A 20,266-nucleotide genomic window follows, 5' to 3' on the forward strand; every position below is an offset into this window, starting at 1 on the left:
GAATATACTTAGTGTTAAGTATGTGTTAAAGTAGGAGAAACTTAGTGTTAAGCACGTGTTAAAGTAGAATCTACTTAGTGTCAAGTACGTGTTAAAGAAGGAGCTACTTAGTGTTAAGCACGTGTTAAAGTAGTACTCCTCGATGTGAAAAACAACATCTGGAATATATGTGACTGATCGAGACCAACAGACCACGCAACAAGAGATATAAGAAGTATATAACCAAGTGTATTCCCCTCTGTTAATGTACACATATTTAGAGTCATCTCACTGGAACACTTTACAATAACATTTAGAAAGAACAGGTAGATACTGGGAGGAGGAGGATGGAGAGGAACATAAACCGGACAAACTGGATGAGGAAGAAGGATGGGATGGAGCCAGTCTCCAGACTTGGCAGCCGTTTTGACTCTAGCAGTTACAGAGATAGATATAAAACAATAGAAAATAGATAAGACCCTGTTCGGTCTTCAGTTAATGAATGGTTACATACACTCTGCCATTGTGAGTAAAGGGGGATGAAGGATGGGGGGATTGATTTAGGAAAAGAACGGAGTGAGGTGGCAGCAGGAGGGATGGAGAGGAAAGTATCTTTTCTCCGTACTGACAAGGAGAAAACATGGTTTTATGTTTGTAACCCAAATCACATTTGCTCAATTACCAATTATATATCAATTTCCAATTTCCCAGAATCAATTATCTTTGTCATACTTTTTTCTCTAAACAGGAAGGGAAAACACATATTTTCTTAGTAATGGGATGAGAGATTCAAATATTTAGACATTGCACAAACTTTTTTTGGAGGTTTTTCTTTTCTTTTCATGGTACAGTTTTCTTTTTTAATAGTTGAGAAAATTGGAATACTAGAGTTCTTGTCCATCTGCAAGGGAACTGCTGTTTGCCTTGTTCTGTAATTCTTTTTTTCATTGAATGTTTTTCACTAGACTTGCCCTCATTGGCTGTTATCAGTCTTGACCAATGAGAGGCAAGAACGCAGATCCAAGGTAACGTACGCTTTCCCCCCAACACTAGGGGGCGAAAGTGGGACTCCAGCAAATTAATTCACAATTTCCATCAAATGTCTCGCATTTTTTGAGGGAAAGAAACCTGCGTTTCCCACTGTCGTTGAAAGTTGGTCATAGTATGTATGATTGGTGGGTGTGTGGGGGGACGGGGGGGACGGGGGGGGGGAAATCGGTCTCACGTCAAAGTATCAATAGTCCATCAAATTTGTTATTTATCACCCAGTCCACTGATACACACGCATTCGGGTGAATTTCTCCTCTTATGCTCTCAGTTAGGTCCATAGTTTTTTTTTCTCTGAAACTTCTATACATATATATATATTTATTTAGAACAAAGTCAGTTTGTCTGCTGGAGGTTGGTTTCTGGTCTGTGTTTGATAGTAACGACGTGAGCTGGTTCCTCCGCATTAGTGGGCTCAGTAGGGGGAAATGCTGCGTGGAGCCCAGAAGAAAACACATGACGGATAGCCTATCTGTTGGAAAACTGAAAGACGACCCAGGGTTTTGGCCTCAGAAGTTGGTTTTGCAGCTAAAACGTAATAAGTAGCATCCGTTGGTTGGTTGGAGCTTTTGTTGTTCTCACACGCTAGTTAAACGTTATCAATCAGCATCATCATTTTTTTTTCTCCACAGAAATAGTCATCTCTTTTTTGTAAATGAATACTACATGCTTGAAACACAGCAGAATAATGTCTCATCAGCTCCTCGGGAACCACAGACATTGAGAGAAAGAGAGCGCACGAGTGAAAGAGAAGGGGAGGGGGAGAGAACGAGAGAGACTTTACGAGAGGAGCGAGGTGATGTTTCAATACTTGGAGGAGGGAAGAAGGCAGACTTGACACCTAGTTTCTGTATATTGGCAGTCATTTTGTGTTATCATACTTGGCTAGCAGTGGGGTTTCAACTTCCAATACAAACCCATCTATTTAGATATTTACGATTGAATCCGTTAGCTTGTTGACTGTTTAGACCCGCTACATAGCATCTGATAGCAAACAATAGGCTTCTGCTCTAACACTGATGGTGGGTCTTCCTTCTCTGTGTCTCTCTGTAGCCCCATGCTTAACTCTGATTGTAGGCTATATACAATACAATACCCTTTCAAACGCTGCTGGATTAGCTGGCTCCATTGTAGCATGAGCTCTGGGTCTGGCGATTGGCACAAAATGATGTTGCATTGAGCGAGGTTTGGCAGCCATTTGTTGTAGCCAGGACTTTGTCTCTCTGTGTTTAAAAAAAAGGTTATATGGCCATGTGAGAAAAGAATATTACTGTAATGGAGAAAAATACCACACGTTTTTTGTAATAACTGTGGTTAAAAAATGAGTATGTGTAGATCTAATGAAATATGTTTCTTTGCCAATCTCATCTTCTATCTCTCTGCTTTAGAATGGGTTGAGAAGGAAAGCTAGGAGGTAATTTTGTCAGTAAGGTTACCTCTATACTAAACTAAATAAAACTCTGCCAACAAAGATTTGACTCATTACTCTACAGTTGTCAGTTCATCTAGTGCCTCTCTCCTACCTATACCTTCAACTCTTCCCTCTCTCCTCCTCTCCGTCCCTCCCTCTCTCTGTGCGTCTCCTTTCGTCCTCTGTCTCTGGCTAGGCCGGTCTCAGACATAGTACTCCTTGTCTTTGTTCTTCTTGTTCTTGATGGTTGTCTTGGCTGTGCCTGGCTGCTTCTCCTTCACCAGCGTGCCGTTGCTCTGCGTGGCTGAGTTACTGATGTAGTTACGGCTCTGGTCCACCTGGTAGGAGCCCTCGTCCCGGTTACGGTACTTGTACATGGCGTAGAGCAGGATGAGGATGCAGAGGGCGGCGGCCGCCACGATGCCCACCACCATGCCCGTGGTGCTGGTGGACTCCCTGATCACCTCTACCGCGCCGGGAGGCCCTCCTCTCTCCGGGGATGTGGGGTCTGGGGTGGGCACATGGGGGAAATTGGGAGGGTAGGTTAGGCCTGGGGCATGGCGGTGGCGGTCAGGGTCGGAGGAGGGGTGGGTGGGCGGCAGCAGCACCTGATCCCGGGTGTTCATCTTGCCGGCAGGAATGTTGCTGCTGCTGCCGCCTGGCTTGTTGAGCCTGGGGCCTAGCTGGTCAGGGTTGGCCGTGGGGGTGGACAACAAGGGGGCGGTGGGAGTTGGGGGCCGGTTGGAGAAGTGGCGGTCGTGGGGGTTCTGGACGCTGCCCTCGTTGGGGGGAGGGGGAGGACCGTCCTATCGGTGACGAGGGGGAGTTTTTGTAATAGTCCTCATCGTCCGACTCGGTCATCTCGCCCGAGCCGTAGGCGGACACCTCGATGGGTCCCGCCTCCTCGCAGTCCTCCTGATCCAGTGGGCAGGGGGCGGCCGTTGGGCAAGGGGAGGGATTCTTTGGTGGTTTCGAGGAAGGGGCGGTAGGTGGGGGGCGGGGGATTACGGGGTAGCGGGTGGCGTAGGGGGGGTCTAGGGAGTCCACAGTTATAATGGGCAACACTAATTCACCTCCTAGGACAAGAAAGAGACAACGGAGGGAAGACGGCGTTAGTGAGAAACTGAGGGCACCTCCTCAGGACCAAAATAGAAAAGCAACAACAGTTCAAATGAAAACACCAACACCATTATTAGAACATCACTAAAACCTAACATGAGGTTAGTTCTAAAGCTAGTTTAGTTAGTCTCTAGTCTTCTATTTAAAGAGTTAAGTTGACTAAACAGATGTACAATACATTGTATAAGATAATAATAAATATTCTGCTATTCCTGATATCTCCCTGACGCTAGACTGGACATGACTACACATATATGTTAATGTACATGTTTAAAAGACTAAACAACATATCAACATCTACTAGATACAAGTTATCCTTCTCTATCTGCCTGTCTATGCTGTTCTATTTCTACGCTAGCTTTCAGTTTTTCTTTGGGTTAAATAAGATAGCAAACCACGGAGTTCAGGTCACTTACATCAACAAATTGGCCGCATGATTTTTGCATGAAAAAAAAATTACAAAAAGAAAGCTGTGTAAGATTGTTCTCGGATAGTGATAAACAACTTTCCCCCCATTTCTTTTTTATTTTATTTTATTTTTTGTGTGAAAAATAAAATAATTATCTGAATAATTCATTGTGTTTTTCAGTTTTCATGAAGAATGGTTCAAATCCCATTCCGCCTGGGGGCATGGTGATCTGTATTCAAACCCTGAAGACCAGCTGGGGGAAACTGATTCCCCCTAGTTTCTACCCTGAAACACAGTCTACAGATGTGGTCCCAACACCCATATCCTCCCACTAGATATGCTAAAACATGGGACATGAAGAAATCCTATTCACTTGACACAGTTAACAATTTGTCAGATCTTTCTGTCTTACCCAGATCTCTATGCCTTCATATTCAGTCTTAGAGGGGAATTGAATGTAAACAAATTGCAGACTGCTTTTTTGTCCTTTGTAATATAATCACACCCACAGTTAATAAAACATTTTTAGGGTGTTACACATCAGTACATTGCTTTGAAGTTAAGTCAGGACAAAAGTCATTGAGTCAAACACAGGAGTGCCAATAACATCATAGGAAAGTGTTAGCAGTACATAGCACAACATAAATAACAAGTTACATTCCTTCTTCGAAAAACAATTTGCTACCCTCTGCCGCATCCCGTAATCGTGTTAGGGTCACAATCCCAGAGACAATTAGCAAAAATGTTACGGGGCAATTTGAAAGGTTATGACATTTCTCTTTATGGACATTAATAATGTGAGCCACAGAAATGTCCATAACATGAATCATGCATAGTCGTAACGCTGGGCCTTTCTTGTGTTGATGAGGTAAATGAATGTATCTAAACAGAATAGGGATCGAATAAAGCGAGTGAGTGTGGAGGGAGGAACTTAGAAATGTGTACCGAGGGTATTTTGGGGTGTATTTGTCACCCCCAGGCCAACATATCACACCAGCGCTCAAGCCCCCACAAGCCACATTTTTTCCTGACAACCCCACAATTAGTAGGACAAGGGACTTTGAGAAGGGTTATAGAGCAACCTTTACACAAAACCTGGCAAAAGATGATCAACAACGATACACAGCGCACTAAAACAGGCCTTGAAAGGGAGTAAAAACATGAATGCTGAGAAAGAGAAAAGTTAGTCAGTATTCAACCTTATAGGATCCAGCCCATTCCCAACTCCTACAACTCCTACCGCACAGCCAAAATGGCCGCTGTGTTACCCTGGCAACATAAAGGTGCCTACTTTTATGTGTGTATCTCTGTGTCTGAAGGTTAAGATACACCTTTGAAGAAAGTGGTGGCATATTTGAGGAAAAGAGAAAAATTCACAGAGAAAATGAATGAACCATTAGCCCAAATAAGTTAGCACTATAGATTATAAGATGACTTGTCATACATATTCTGTAAACTTGTCAGATTCTGAGTTATCTTTCAAACATTTCCTACTTTCCCTTCTTCTGGACTCCAGAGATAGTTAGCTTCTTCTCTGAGTGTCTAGATAAGATGGAGGTGCAGATTCACTACATATACAAAAGTATGTGGGCACCCTTTAAATGAGTGGATTCGGCTATTTCAGCCATACCCGTTGTTGACAGGTGTATAAAATAGAGCACACAGCGATGCAATCTCCATAGACAAACATTGGCAATAGAATGCCCTTACTGAAGAGCTCAGTGATTTTCAACATGACACCATCATAGGATGCCACATTTTCAACAAGTCAGTTCGCCAAATTTCTGCCCTGCTAGAGCTGCCCCGGTCAACTGTAACCGCTGTTATTGTGAAGCGTCTAGGAGCAACAACAGCTCAGGCACGAAGTGGTAGGCCACACAAGCTCACAGAACGGGACAGCCGAGTGCTGAAGCGCGTAGTGAGTAAAAATTGTCCTCGGTTGCAACACTCAATACTGAGTTCCAAAATGAAATGGGTTTGGCCGAGCAGCTACACACAAGCGCAATGACAACCGTTGGCTGGAGTGGTGCAAAGCTTGCCGCCATTGGACTCTGGGGCAGTGGAAACGCTTTCTCTGGTGTAATGAATCACGCTTCACCACTAGGCAGTCCGATGGACGAATCTGGGTTTGGCGGATGCCAGGGAAACGCTACCTGCCCAAACGCATATTGCCAAATGTAAAGTTTGGTGGAGGAGGAATAATGGTCTGGGGCTGTTTTTCATGGTTACGGCTTGGCCCCTTAGTTCCAGTGAAGGGAATTCTTAACGCTTCAGTATTCAATGACATTATAGACCATTCTGTGCTTCCAGCTTTGTGGCAACAGTTTGGGGAAGGCCCTTTCCTGTTTCAGCATGACAATGCTCTCGTGCACAAAGCGAGGTCCATACAGAAATGGTTTGTCGAGATCGGTGTGGAAGAACTTGACTGGCCTGCACAGAGCCCTGACCTCAACCCCATCAAACACCTTTGGGATGAATTGGAACGCCGACTGCAAGCCAGGCCTAATTGCCCAACATCATTGCCCGACCTCACTAATGCTCTTGTGTCTGAATGGAAGCAAGTCCCTGCAGCAATGTTCCGACATCTAGTGGAGAGCCTTCCCAGAAGAGTGGAGCCTCTTGTAGTAGCAAAGGGGGGACCAACTCCATATTAATACCCAGGATTTTGGAATGAGATGTTTGTCCACATACTTTTGGTTGTGTATCTTTACCTCGCCATCTGTCTGTCTGACAGAAATGGTGCCAACGCGATGCCTCGCTGTCCCCCTGCGTCTCTGTAGGCCGACTGTCCCTCACTGCGTTCCCCTACTGCGTGGCCCAGTTATAGGTGTCTGACACTGAAAGAGTGTTGTGAGAAAACCTAAAGCAGCTGTGCATCTGCTGGAGCTGCTCATTGTGTCTACAGAATGAATATAGCTGGGGAAAAGTGACACTTGGTTAAAGGAATTGTTCAAGAGTCTTTGTACACCTGCTTCTAATGTGAATCCAAGACTTCCTTCGAAAGTACAGTCATTTATTACTGTTCACATTCTTCTCAAATATGTTGCAGGCCTTCGGGCCTAATTATCATAAACGAGTTTGCAAAAGCATTTTTAGAGGACCACCCCTGCAAACGATACCACCACTCTCTACTGGCCACAGAATTCACAGCTTTAGCGTGAGTGCCATAAGCTTTGTCATTGGTGCCATGATAGGAGAAGTTACTGTTAACCACAGGATGGAGAAGATAATGGGTTCTCAACCCTCAAACACAGACGTCTACGTGTACAGCTGCACCTGACTCGCTCATCTCTTCACTGAGTGTTTCTTTGTCTGGACACAGTCCTGTCAACACCTGATATACTTCCCCTTCCCATGACTGTGCCCTGTAACGGCATATGCAGCTTCTGATTGGTCAGTTCGCACCCATAGGTTGGCCACACAGCCACGCCATTGGCCGTATGATGAATCAGCTGGTGTGAATGGACTTGTTCAAACAGGCTTCAAATGCTTTGGTCATCGTCACAATGAGAACTGCCAAGAACCCATAGAGAACCCATAGAGAACCCATAGAGAACCCATAACACTGCCCTTCGTTTGGAAAATTGAAAATCCACTTTACTCACTCCGTTGTGAAATGATTTGACCTGTTGAGAGAGTCTGAGCTTTTCCACTAGTTAGGCTAGCCTGCTGTGGTCACTTGCCTGTGTGGGTCACCCTCTCCGCAGCACTAGAGGAATACTCACCTTTTTAAAGACCAAACCAAAACTCAAAAGGGGTGTGTATTTTCCCTAATAAGCAAGCAGATCGTTAAAGATGGATACTGATGTAAACACTGGGACTTAGTTATTCTGCCAATCACGTTGGCTCGTCCTGAACAAACACTGGGACTTAGTTATTCTGCCATTCACGTTGGCTTATTCTGAACAAACACTGGGACTTAGTTATTCTGCCATTCACGTTGGCTTATTCTGAACAAACACTGGGACTTAGTTATTCTGCCTATCACGTTGGCTCGTCCTGAACAAACACTGGGACTTAGTTATTCTGCCAATCACGTTGGCTCGTCCTGAACAAACACTGGGACTTAGTTATTCTGCCTATCACGTTGGCTCGTCCTGAACAAACACTGGGACTTAGTTATTCTGCCTATCACGTTGGCTTATTCTGAACAAACACGGGGACTTAGTTATTCTGCCTATCACGTTGGCTCGTCCTGAACAAACACTGGGACTTAGTTATTCTCCCTATCACGTTGGCTTATTCTGAACAAACACTGGGACTTAGTTATTCTGCCTATCACGTTGGCTCGTCCTGAACAGACACGGGGACTTAGTTATTCTGCCTATCACGTTGGCTCGTCCTGAGCCACTTGAAATTTTAACGGTCGAACGACTGACTGTTCAGAGTTTGTACGTTGCATAGAAATAGCTTCTACTACGTTGTGGATGGAATCGAGATTAGAAATCGGTATTGTCTAGTCTCTGTCTAACCTAATGCATTCTCCATCTCTGCAATGGTCTGCTATACTGGGTAATAATCCATTTCATGAAGACTACATCCTTGATTTAGTTCAGAAGTTCTTTGTCTGGACCTAGTTTGCGTTCAATAGCGAAAAGCACACCGTTTCCTTTCACATAGACAGTGAATCCTTTAACACACAGTCCACGCATGCCGTCCTACGTCCTGAGGGAGGGTCATGTATTCTGACGTTGATTGATGAAACTACGTTCACCCCGTCTGATTGATTACGGATTGCTCCTTTCCACAATGCTTTCTGCACGGCACTTCTGGATGGGTGCCATGAATTCTCCCTGGTTTTGGCTTGGTCGGCAGCCTAGTGTTTCTACCTCAGCGTGATGCAAATGAGAGAGTCCCGAGGCCCTAACAAACTCTGTTTGATCCCGGGCTGAGTCAACGTATGAAATATCAACCTATTTACCTCTGTTTGATCCTGGGACGAGTCAACGTATGAAATATCAACCTATTTACCTCTGTTTGATCCTGGGACGAGAAATATCAACGTCTGTTTGATGAAATATCAACCTATTTACCTCTGTTTGATCCTGGGATGAGTCAACGTATGAAATATCAACCTATTTACCTCTGTTTGATCCTGGGATGAGTCAACGTATGAAATATCAACCTATTTACCTCTGTTTGATCCTGGGACGAGTCAACGTATGAAATATCAACCTATTTACCTCTGTTTGATCCTGGGACGAGTCAACGTATGAAATATCAACCTATTTACCTCTGTTTGATCCTGGGACGAGTCAACGTATGAAATATCAACCTATTTACCTCTGTTTGATCCTGGGACGAGTCAACGTAGGAAATATCAACCTATTTACCTCTGTTTGCTCCTGGGATGAGTCAACGTATGAAATATCAACCTATTTACCTCTGTTTGATCCTGGGATGAGTCAACGTATGAAATATCAACCTATTTACCTCTGTTTGATCCTGGGACGATGAAATATCAACCTATTTACCTCTGTTTGATCCTGGGACGAGTCAACGTATCAACCTATTTACCTCTGTTTGATCCTGGGACGAGTCAACGTATGAAATATCAACCTATTTACCTCTGTTTGATCCTGGGATGAGTCAACGATGAAATATCAACCTATTTACCTCTGTTTGAAACGTATGAAATATCAACCTATTTACCTCTGTTTGATCCTGGGACGAGTCAACGTATGAAATATCAACCTATTTACCTCTGTTTGATCCTGGGACGAGTCAACGTATGAAATATCAACCTATTTACCTCTGTTTGATCCTGGGATGAGTCAACGTAAACCTATTTACCTCTGTTTGATCCTGGGAATATCAACCTATTTACCTCTGTTTGATCCTGGGATGAGTCAACGTATCCTGGGAAATATCAACCTATTTACCTCTGTTTGATCCTGGGATGAGTCAACGATGAAATATCAACCTATTTACCTCTGTTTGATCCTGGGATGAGTCAACGTATGAAATATCAACCTATTTACCTCTGTTTGATCCTGGGATGAGTCAACGTATGAAATATCAACCTATTTACCTCTGTTTGATCCTGGGACGAGTCAACGTATGAAATATCAACCTATTTACCTCTGTTTGATCCTGGGACGAGTCAACGTATGAAATATCAACCTATTTACCTCTGTTTGATCCTGGGACGAGTCAACGATGAAATATCAACCTATTTACCTCTGTTTGATCCTGGGACTGTCAACGTATGAAATATCAACCTATTTACCTCTGTTTGATCCTGGGACGAGTCAACGTATGAAATATCAACCTATTTACCTCTGTTTGATCCTGGGATGAGTCAACGTATGAAATATCAACCTATTTTCCTCTTTGATTTTTCTATCTCCCTCTTTTCTCTCCATCTTGTCTTCTTTGTCCCCTCTCGCTCTCTCTCCATCACTGTCAGTCTTCTCACTTCTTACTAATATTTACTGAAATATTTTTGTATTTTAGCTTAAAATCCACAACGGTATTTAATCCCACAAGCTCATTAAGGACTGAGGGAGTAAGAAAAAGTGACACTAATCTGCCAAACAACATTTGTTTACACCTTTTCACAGTTTTTATGAGATTTCTGGAACATGAATTCATTTAGATGTTGATATGGCTACAGTGTTGTTTCTCCTTTGGAGAGTTGAGTTGAAGCTAGTTGATATTCTGCCTCAGTGAGCATATTGGATTTGATCTACCTCATAAGACAGACAATATACGATGTATTGATGCACAGAAAATGCCTCAAATATAGTCTATTGACACATGGAAATATATATGTAGTATCAACCAGCATTAGTGTGTACATTCCTCTGAAAATCTGAATTCAGACACTGTATAATACATGTGCAAGAAGAAATGAAATATTTGATTATAATTAATGAGGTAACTTTTCAATGATCTCTTTTGTCTTGTCCATTCACCCTATGAATGGCAAACATACACAATCCATGTCTCAATTGTCTCGAGGCTTAAAACTCCTTCTTTAACCTGTCTCCTCCCCATCATCTACACTGACTGAAGTGGATTTAACAGGAGACATCAATAAGAGATCATAGCTTTCAACTGGATTCACCTGGTCAGTCTATGTGTACACTCAGTATATATCAACATCACCATACAGATACCCACTGTTCTCAATGGATCAGTTTGACCAAAGTTATTTCTGCCCCATCATTTGTTCTTTAAAGCTGCAGTATATAACATTTTGGGAACCTGACCAAATTCACATAGAAATGTGTGTTATAGATCTGCCATTCTCATTGAAAGCAAGTCTAAGAAGCGGTATGTCTGTTCTATGTGCAGTATTTCTATGCTATGTGCTATGTGCTTTATAAGTTTTAATATACTTTCGGTTTTGTACACCAGCTTCAAACAGATGGAAATACAATATTTTTGGTTATGGAAAACATATTTCACATCTGCTTAGATGATACAATGATTATCTACACTATACTTGCTTGCTTGTCACATAAACTGAAATTAGGTGAACTATTCAAATTTTTGCAACCGGGAAATTGCGCTGCGATTTCTGCATAGTGCACCTTTAAAGGGAAGTGAACCTTCCATCTCGCTGACGTGGAGCTCTGTGACAGCACTGTCACCTGCCCTCTCATCAGACATTACTGTAGTGTACATGTGGGAGAGAGAGAGAGAGAGAGAGAGAGAGAGAGAGAGAGAGAGAGAGAGAGAGAGAGAGAGAGAGAGAGAGAGAGAGAGAGAGAGAGAGAGAGAGAGAGAGAGAGAGAGAGAGAGAGAGAGAGAGAGAGAGAGCGAGAGAGAGAGAGGGGTAGATAGATTGTTAGCAGGCTAAAGGGCGGCAGGTAGCCTAGTGGTTAGAGCATTGGGCCAGTAACCGAAAGGTTGCTAGATTGAATCTGTCAATCTGTCCCTGAACAAGGCAGTTAACCCACTGTTTGTAGGCTGTCATTGTAAATAAGAATTTGTTCTTAACTGATTTGCCTAGTAAAATAAAGAGAGAAGACTGGAACTATCTGTATCTCTTTGTGTGACTATGTGTGTGAGTCCTCCAAAGCTAATGCTGTGGTGTAGATAGCAGGGCTTTGTTAAAGAGAGCCCTGCTATGTATTCTTCCTATTCTGTCTGGGGCTCATTAAAAGTGAACGAAACCAAATCCAGGCTCGGTTGGATGATGTAATTACAGCAAGTCTAACGAGGCCAAATATTAATTAGCCCGGTGGGAGAGGCAGGCAGGGCAGATAGAAAACTCAGACGTTACGCAGGGAGGGATACAACATCTCTTTCTCTCTTTCTCTGTCGCTCCCTCTCTCGTCGGAGAGCAAGGAGACGTGACGCACATCTCAACGCCAATCACTCCTCCAAGATGTGGCTTTCCACCCCTCTCTCTCGCTCTCTCTCACTGTCTTTCTGTGGCCGCTTCATTCTTTCATGATCGGTCTCACTCTCTCCCTCTCTGTTGCCTGTTCCCCTTATTTAACTTTGTATGTGTGTTTTGATATATATATATATATATATATATATATATATATATATATATATGTGTGTGGGTGTGTGTTTCTTTCCCTTTGGACTCCACTGAAAAGCCTTCAGAGAGTTACAATGCCCCTGCAGCTGGTTCATATGAGAGGTAGATCTCCCCAGTCATTGGCTCATATGAGAGGTAGATCTCCCTAGTCATTGGCTCATTTGAGAGGTAGATCTCCCCAGTCATTGGCACACATCAGATAATGCTAGGTCTCTCACAGGGGTTTTGATTTCAATGAGGGATTCAGGCTGTTGCCACCCCCCTCTACCACGACTGTGATATGTGGTTGTCTCAACTAGCTATCTCAAGATGCACTCACTGTAAGTCGCTCTGGATAAGAGCATCTGCTAAATGACTAAAATGGAAAGGTTTACAGAACATAATGTGTGTGTGGAGGATAAATGTGTGTGTGTGTGTGTGATGTTCTGTCTCTCAGGGAAGGCCAGACTGAGTAGAAACTTTCCCCGACAATAGTGTGAGAGACAGCCTAGTGTCTATCAGGAGCTGTGTGGTACCGCTCTGTCTTCTGGACAGCTACTGAAAAACTATTGTTTCTCATTCTGATAACACCTCTATTTCGGCTTCCACCACCTACAGTTAAACCACGCAGAGAATTGATCTAGTGTGGAATATTTCGGCTTAGTGTAGATCACTGTTACCTAGTAAGCACAGTGATTCCCATAATCTCCACCCACTTAATTAAGGTGTAATACGATTTTCATGTGGTTTTTAACAACACCTTAACATCGATTTAATAAAAATTGACAAACGTAATGTAATCTTTGCTGAGTTCTATTCCACATCAAATGAAAACAAGATTTTTAAAAAAATGGAACATTAACTAAATATTTCATAAAGGTTATTTCTAGACCTCCTAGGTTGCTGTAGGGAAAGCATTTGATTTGAGTCTTCACTGGAGAACACAAACATGCCCAGTGGAACCTAGCTCTGGCAGTCTTAGCATTATGATGCATGTAAGAGTTCTTGGCAGTTCCCAGGCAACCGGCCAGCGCACAGGCAGCCAGCCAGTGTCCTGAAATCACGGTAAAATCTATCAACATCCTGCCCTTTTCACACCCCCGTCCATCCCATGACAGAAGTTCGTTTGACCTTTCTGTTCACGTCGACATTGCTCAGCTCCGAGTCCACTCAGCCGCCACTGTGAGGCGGACGGTCGAGAGCAGTTCAATGTTGAACCTGTCCGGCCCCAATTCGATCGGAGAGACTGATTGGTGCAGCTCGTCTAACACCTGCAGCTACCCAATTAGGAAGCTAGGTTACTTTGCAGATGGCTCGGGTGACTTTGGAGCTGTCACTGCACCACTTTGAGATCTTAGCCAATGAGAAACCAGGGTGGGTGCACATCTGGCCAATCAGAGCTGCATATGAGAGGTCATGGGGTCACAGTAGTAGAAAAAAGTGGGTTAGGGGAGCTAGCTGGATGGACCCCCTGTAGTGGACACAGAACCCCCAGAGTGGACTCACCATTTCCAGGCTCACACTCCTCCAAGTCCTCGTCATCGCTGGGACACTCAGCAGACGCTACCAATATGTCATCCGTGTTCTGTAACAGAGAGGGAGGGAGAGAAAGAGAGAGAGGGGAGGGAGAGGGTGTGAGAGGGGGTTCTATTTCTGGGGAAAACAGTGGGACCTGACTAGGATCAACTCTGGTTGTAGGATGTAACTAGAGCCCAAAGTTTACACATCTCCATTTTGAGTTCACCACACTCCATATAATACAACCCAGTGATAATACATTGTTGACGTCCATTAAGCCCAGAGCCACAGCACACTACATTATCACAGTGGAAGTTAGGTTAATAGCGGCCATAATAAAAAGCCCATTCAGAACTCTGTCGCTCATGTGCTCTCACACCCCTGTACTGCCTGGCAGAATACCTTATCTATTCTCCTCAACCCCCAGGCTCAAGTTAATATTCAAGACAAGCTCAAGCCTGAAGGAATACAGGGGGGAGGGATGAGGGTTCTTTATCATGAGCAGCACAATTGATTTGAGCACAGTGATTTGTTCACTGTGTCTGTACACAGAGTTCTCCTTTACGTATCCATAGCCAGGATGGATTTACTTATTCATCAAATGGTGTGTGTGTGTGTGTGTGTGTGTGTGTGTGTGTGTGTGTGTGTGTGTGTGTGTGTGTGTGTGTGTGTGTGTGTGTGTGTGTGTGTGTGTGTGTGTGTGTGTGTGTGTGTGTGTGTGTGTGTGTGTGTGTGTGTGTCCACGTCCACCTGGACTAAAAAAAAATCTGCACCAGACACACTCTTCCATTTCATTTACCATCTCCTAAATGGGCAGCGCTCCCTTTGATAACAAATATCTAATGATGTTGTAGCCTAGAATGGATTTCTAACGTTGTGCTTTCAAAGTATTGGTCTTTAAATGTATATTTGATGAGTATTTTCTCTGTCTGGATATAGAACGTGGTTAATGAGAGGGGGAAACAGCAGATGAATACAGATATGAAGGATCAGGTGGTGTTTGAACCCTTGTTACGTTACATTTTAGGAATGCAGCTTGAAAAAAACCTATTCATATCTGAAAATATCGGCACTACAATAGAATTGGTATTTATTTATTTAGGATAGTCCACTCGGTAACACTTGCCACTGAGTCTAGCACATTATTCCGGGCACTGAAGACGTGGATGTCGATCAAGGCAGCCCCCCGCACCTTCCTGATTCAGAGGGTTTGGTTTAAATGCGGAAGACACATTTCAGTTGAATGTATTCAGTTGGACAACTGACTAGGTATCCCACTTCCCCTGTCCCTTATTAGACGCTGTATGTATGTTATCAAGGAGTTGTCTCAATGCCTCCCCCTGGAGTTAGGAATGCAGACATTCACTTCCTTCATCTGGACACCTGGACGACCTGCGCAAGCTGCACTGTTGACGTCTTGCTGCAATACTTTTCATTCATCCAGATCAGTGTTAACCAAATCTCTTCACGGGCCAGTTCCATTTATTTAGTCTATTCCAGTACCAGCACACCTCATTAATTAGGGCTCCCGAGGGTGCAGCGGTCTAAGGCACTGCATCTTGGTGCTAGAGGCGTCACTACAGACCCTGGTTTGATTCCAGGCTGTATCACAACCGGCCATGGTTTGGAGTCCCATAAGGTGTTGCACAATTGGTCCCAGTGTCGTCCGGGTTAGGTTTTGGCCAGTGTAGGCCGTCATTGTCAATAAGAATTTGTTCTTAACTGACTTGCCTAGTTAAATAAAGGTTAAATAAAATAAACAAATGAATTCAACTAGTAACTAATCATCAAGCTTTCGATGAGTTGAATCAGGATTTCTACATGTAGTACTGGAATATACATGTACCATGGTAGTGTAATGGCTGGTGGTACTCAGTGTAGGGTAAAGTTGCTCCTAGACGCTGATCTGGGGTCAGTTGAGCATTTCCACCTATAATGGTTAGGGTTAAGATTTGGGGAGGGGAATATGATCCTAGATTTCTACCAAGGGGAAAGTTCAGGAGAAGAGATGGGAGTCATCCCCATTCTGTACCATGTAGTCTGCTATCAGTGCAAATCAAAACCAGCAAAAGTGACGGTATTATTTAAAACATGAAATAATTAATTGTCATGATCAAAGCGTCTCAATCAGAATAGCTGAACGTTTTTTTTCTTCTCTGCCTTGGAGAAATCTGGGTCAGTTCCCCTGTGTCCCGTCCCCCTATCCCGTTTCGATGGTGTTGACGTAGCATTACGTCGAGCAGAAGGGGGGCTCCTGGCTCGTTAAAGCAGCCCTGCGACATTAGCTTGCGCCCCCAGTTGAGGCTGTACAGTACTTATAGAGCAATTACCAGGTTTGGTCTAGCGCAAAACACATGACAGCCTCCATAAGCTGGCCTATTAACTGCACAGACGACAATGTGTATGTGTGTGTGTGTGTGTGTCTGTGTGTTGGGGACGCAATGCTAGCTAACTGATAAATGCATGGGTCATGTGAACAGGGTTGAGAGGAGCGCCCCATCAGATCGCTGGCACAGGAAATGGAACTAAGAAGATCAACAGGATCTGACGGGCAGACATCTTAGCTGTTGAATGTAGCGTATGATCTCTGCACTTCTTCAGCTGTAAAGCGATGGGCCATTTCAGCCATAGTTGTAATGTTTGATATGGGATTTGGGGGTGACATGTTGGCTTTTCCTTTGTCTTTGTCATCGTTGTCTTTCCACTCCCCCAAAACTGAAATACTCATGTACTTTCTCTTCCTGTCCTCTCTTCCCCATACCGCCATCCCTCTCTCTGTCTCCTCTATCTCCATCTATCTATTTGTTTGCCTCCGTCTGCTACACTCAACCTCCCCTCCGTCCCTTCATCTCTGTCTTTGTCTCATCTCTCTCTCCTTGTCCACCGGCGGGAGAGCAAGGCGAGCTCGCCGGGCCGTGAAAACGACACATCAGCTATTAGTGTAGCAAAAGGAAGATATACCAGGAAAAGCAGGGTATTGACAGAGCCATCCGTTAGAGTGGTGAAAGCTGGGTTAGACCAACAAAGCATCCGTACTAATGCACACGGCTGAATTCCACCAATTTGTTTTGAGACAATGGACTAATGAAATAAATACCAAAAGATCGTTTTTGGGTGGACTTTTCCATTAAGGCTTAGATCATAGAATTTGTAATTAATTATGGTACTTGGTTGAGTAACTTGTTCGTAATGGGCGTGGCTTTCGTAATAAAATGTTATTTAGGGTTATCTTATGTAGGTACAATGCAATATAGCAAAATCATTAACATTTTTGAGAAATGCGGGAAAAGGACTTATTAGCTCTCAAAACACACTGAAGGTAGGATCTGAGGGTGTGTTATGACTTTGTGCCGTGCATAAACGTCAAGCCATAAACATTATGCTCACTAACGATAGTAAACAACACCAGATATCTGCAGGAGCTGACTGTGCCTCCGAGTACCAGGATGCATACAGACATGAATCATTGATCTCATGTTTACTAGGCTCTGAGAGTAGCTAAACAGCACACCAGCATGTCTACTGCATAACCATAGCAAAGAGGTCATCAGATATAACATAGGGTGTCATTTAGGACACACCCTATCTCCTATATAGTGCACTACTATTGACCAAGGCCCATAGGGAATAAGCTACCATTTGGGAGGCACACATAGTGTGTAATATGGCTCTACAGAGGTCCCTAAACTCCATTCCTAACAGTAGTGCCAGTTGCGTCATACTGTACATCATTGACTTTGGAAGGACTGACTATCTGCATTGATAACTGTGCAGAACCCCAACCATTGAATTATACAATACTTTGGAAGGATGGCGAAGCTAGCAGCATTGATCTTTATACTGTCTACAATGTGTGATCTCCTCTCTCCTCACAACCGATAGATAGAGTACATGGACAGTCCGAGACTGCTTTGATAACACTATGTAGAGATAATTAAGCGACTGCTTTGCTAACAGCATATAAAGATAATAAAGTGACTGCTTTGATAACACCATGTAGAGATAATTAAGCGACTGCTTTGCCAACAGCATATAAAGATAATTAAGTGGCTGCTTTGCTAACACCATATAAAGATCATTAAGTGCATTTCCCCCCATTTATTGAATTTAGTCAAGCTGAAGTCAAAGGATTGTGGCTCTGGCTATGCAGTGCGATCAGGGATGGACAATGATGGTGCAATAGCTCACATTGAATTAGATGGGACTTGATTGGTGTTTGCAGTGTGTTAACCAGCGATATGAGACACCCAGCCCTCTCTAGTCTACCCCTACACACCCTCTCATCCCCCTGGCACGCTCAGTCTCTCTCAAGCAGCCTATCTCTCTCTCTCTCGTTTCTCTTCTCTCCAAGAAGCTTTTAGTTCCACACAGTAATTAGCACTGTGTTATCAGCTCAGGAGAGAGAAAGAGAGAGAGAGAGAGCGAGAGAAGGGAGAAAGAAAGAGGGAGAGTTAGGGATTTGGTATGAGAGCAGTGTTCTTCAGCAGAGAACGCTTAATCATGGTAGACTGGCATGCTGAGAGCTTTGTGTGATTGAGCTTAGGTAAGCTTGAGGACAACAGGGTTGGGTAAATTACCATTACTCCCAACCCTGGAGGACAAGGAGGGTGGTAAATGAACAACTTGTTGGAGACAAACCCAATGTTAATTGGTACTTTTTCATATTTGCAACGCAACACCGCGCAAGTTTGTTGAAATGTTAGGAACAGCCCCAGCTTGCGTAAGAACTGAGCCTTACCTAATCCACCCGTATATAATTTGGGTATTCTGTAACGCTTGAAACATGGAACAAAGTAAACAAACGGATAGGACTGGGAGGATGGCGAATACATGGGGAATGGGAGGCATGGCGACTACATGGGAACTGGGAGGCATGGCGACTACATGGGGACTGGCAGGCATGGCAACTACATGGGGACTGGGTGGCATGGTGACTACATGGGGACTGGGAGGCATGGCGACTACATGGGGACTGGGTGGCATGGCGACTACATGGGGACTGGGTGGCATGGTGACTACATGGGGACTGGGAGGCATGGTGACTACACGGGGACTGGGTGGCATGGCGACTACACGGGAACTGGGAGGCATGGCGACTACATGGGGACTGGGTGGCATGGCGACTACACGGGAACTGGGAGGCATGGCGACTACATGGGGACTGGGTGGCATGGCGACTACATGGGGACTGGGAGGCATGGCGACTACATGGGGACTGGGTGGCATGGCGACTACATGGGGACTGGGTGGCATGGCGACTACATGGGGACTGGGAGGCATGGTGACTACATGGGGACTGGGTGGCATGGCGACTACATGGGGACTGGGAGGCATGGCGACTACATGGGGACTGGGTGTGACTGTATGTCTACTGTAGGTGGTGCATTAGTTCTGTCCCCTATTCTTCCCTAGCTTCCACTGAGGAGTAGGACTAATCCAGTCCAGATTAGTCCTGCAAAATCATAGCCAGACAGACAGACAGACAGACAGACAGACAGACACAGACAGACACATAATAAAAACATGTTTAGAGGGTATGCCACAAGTGTCTGGCTACGTGTGATTGGTAGGTCTGGATGGGTATGATTGGTAGGTCTGGATGGGTGTGATTGGTAGGTCTGGATGGGTGTGATTGGTAACTCTGGATGGGTGTGATTGGAAGGTTTGGATGGGTGTGATTGGTAGGTCTGGATGGGTGTGATTGGTAGGTCTGGATGGGTATGATTGGTAGGTCTGGATGGGTGTGATTGGTAGGTCTGGATAGGTGTGATTGGTAGGTCTGGATGGGTGTGATTGGTAGGTCTGGATAGGTGTGATTGGTAGGTCTGGATGGGTGTGATTGGTAGGTCGGTCTGGATGGGTGTGATTGATAGGTCTGGATGGGTGTGATTGGTAGGTCTGGATGGGTTTGATTCATATTGCCCCTAACAATGTGTTTAGGCTTCGATCAGTGATATTGCTTTGGAAGGACTCAAGACTCAGTCTGGATTGCTAGGGTATACTAGACTGTGAAATTTATATGGAGTTCATTTGAAGTTCAAGTGTGATTTTGTAGAGAAGGATAAACTTCATGAAACATTCATGACCCCTATTATCTCATACCACTTACTAAGCCATCTACCACTGTAGTTAGAAAGTTGTCCTTATGGGCACAGCTCTAGGATCAGATTATCCTTCCCAAACCCCATCATCTCAAAGGAAAAACTCAAAACTGCTTTTTGATTACTTTCTTGGACCCCGGCAGGGAAACTTCATCCCCTTTCCTCCTACTCAGCCCAGGCCAGTCTATAGTCTACATCCAGCC

General features: G+C 44.3%; 1 protein-coding gene across 1 annotated transcript in view; it reads right to left on the minus strand.

Annotated features, from left to right (window-relative positions):
- Positions 1–208: 208 nt before the first annotated feature.
- The window catches only part of LOC115133629 (neurexin-2-like), a 566,883-nt gene continuing 546,825 nt past the window's right edge, over positions 209–20,266 (minus strand). Inside the window, exons 14-16 of the mRNA XM_065021929.1 lie at positions 13,951–14,029; positions 12,762–12,764; positions 209–2,945 (exon numbers count right to left, since the gene is read on the minus strand). Coding sequence (XP_064878001.1) covers positions 2,641–2,945; positions 12,762–12,764; positions 13,951–14,029 — 387 coding nt within the window. The 3' untranslated portion in view covers positions 209–2,640. The remainder of the gene's footprint in view (positions 2,946–12,761; positions 12,765–13,950; positions 14,030–20,266) is intronic.

This window comes from Oncorhynchus nerka, linkage group LG8 (genome assembly GCF_034236695.1).
Source record: "Oncorhynchus nerka isolate Pitt River linkage group LG8, Oner_Uvic_2.0, whole genome shotgun sequence".
In the NCBI taxonomy this organism is placed as follows: Eukaryota; Metazoa; Chordata; class Actinopteri; order Salmoniformes; family Salmonidae; genus Oncorhynchus; species Oncorhynchus nerka.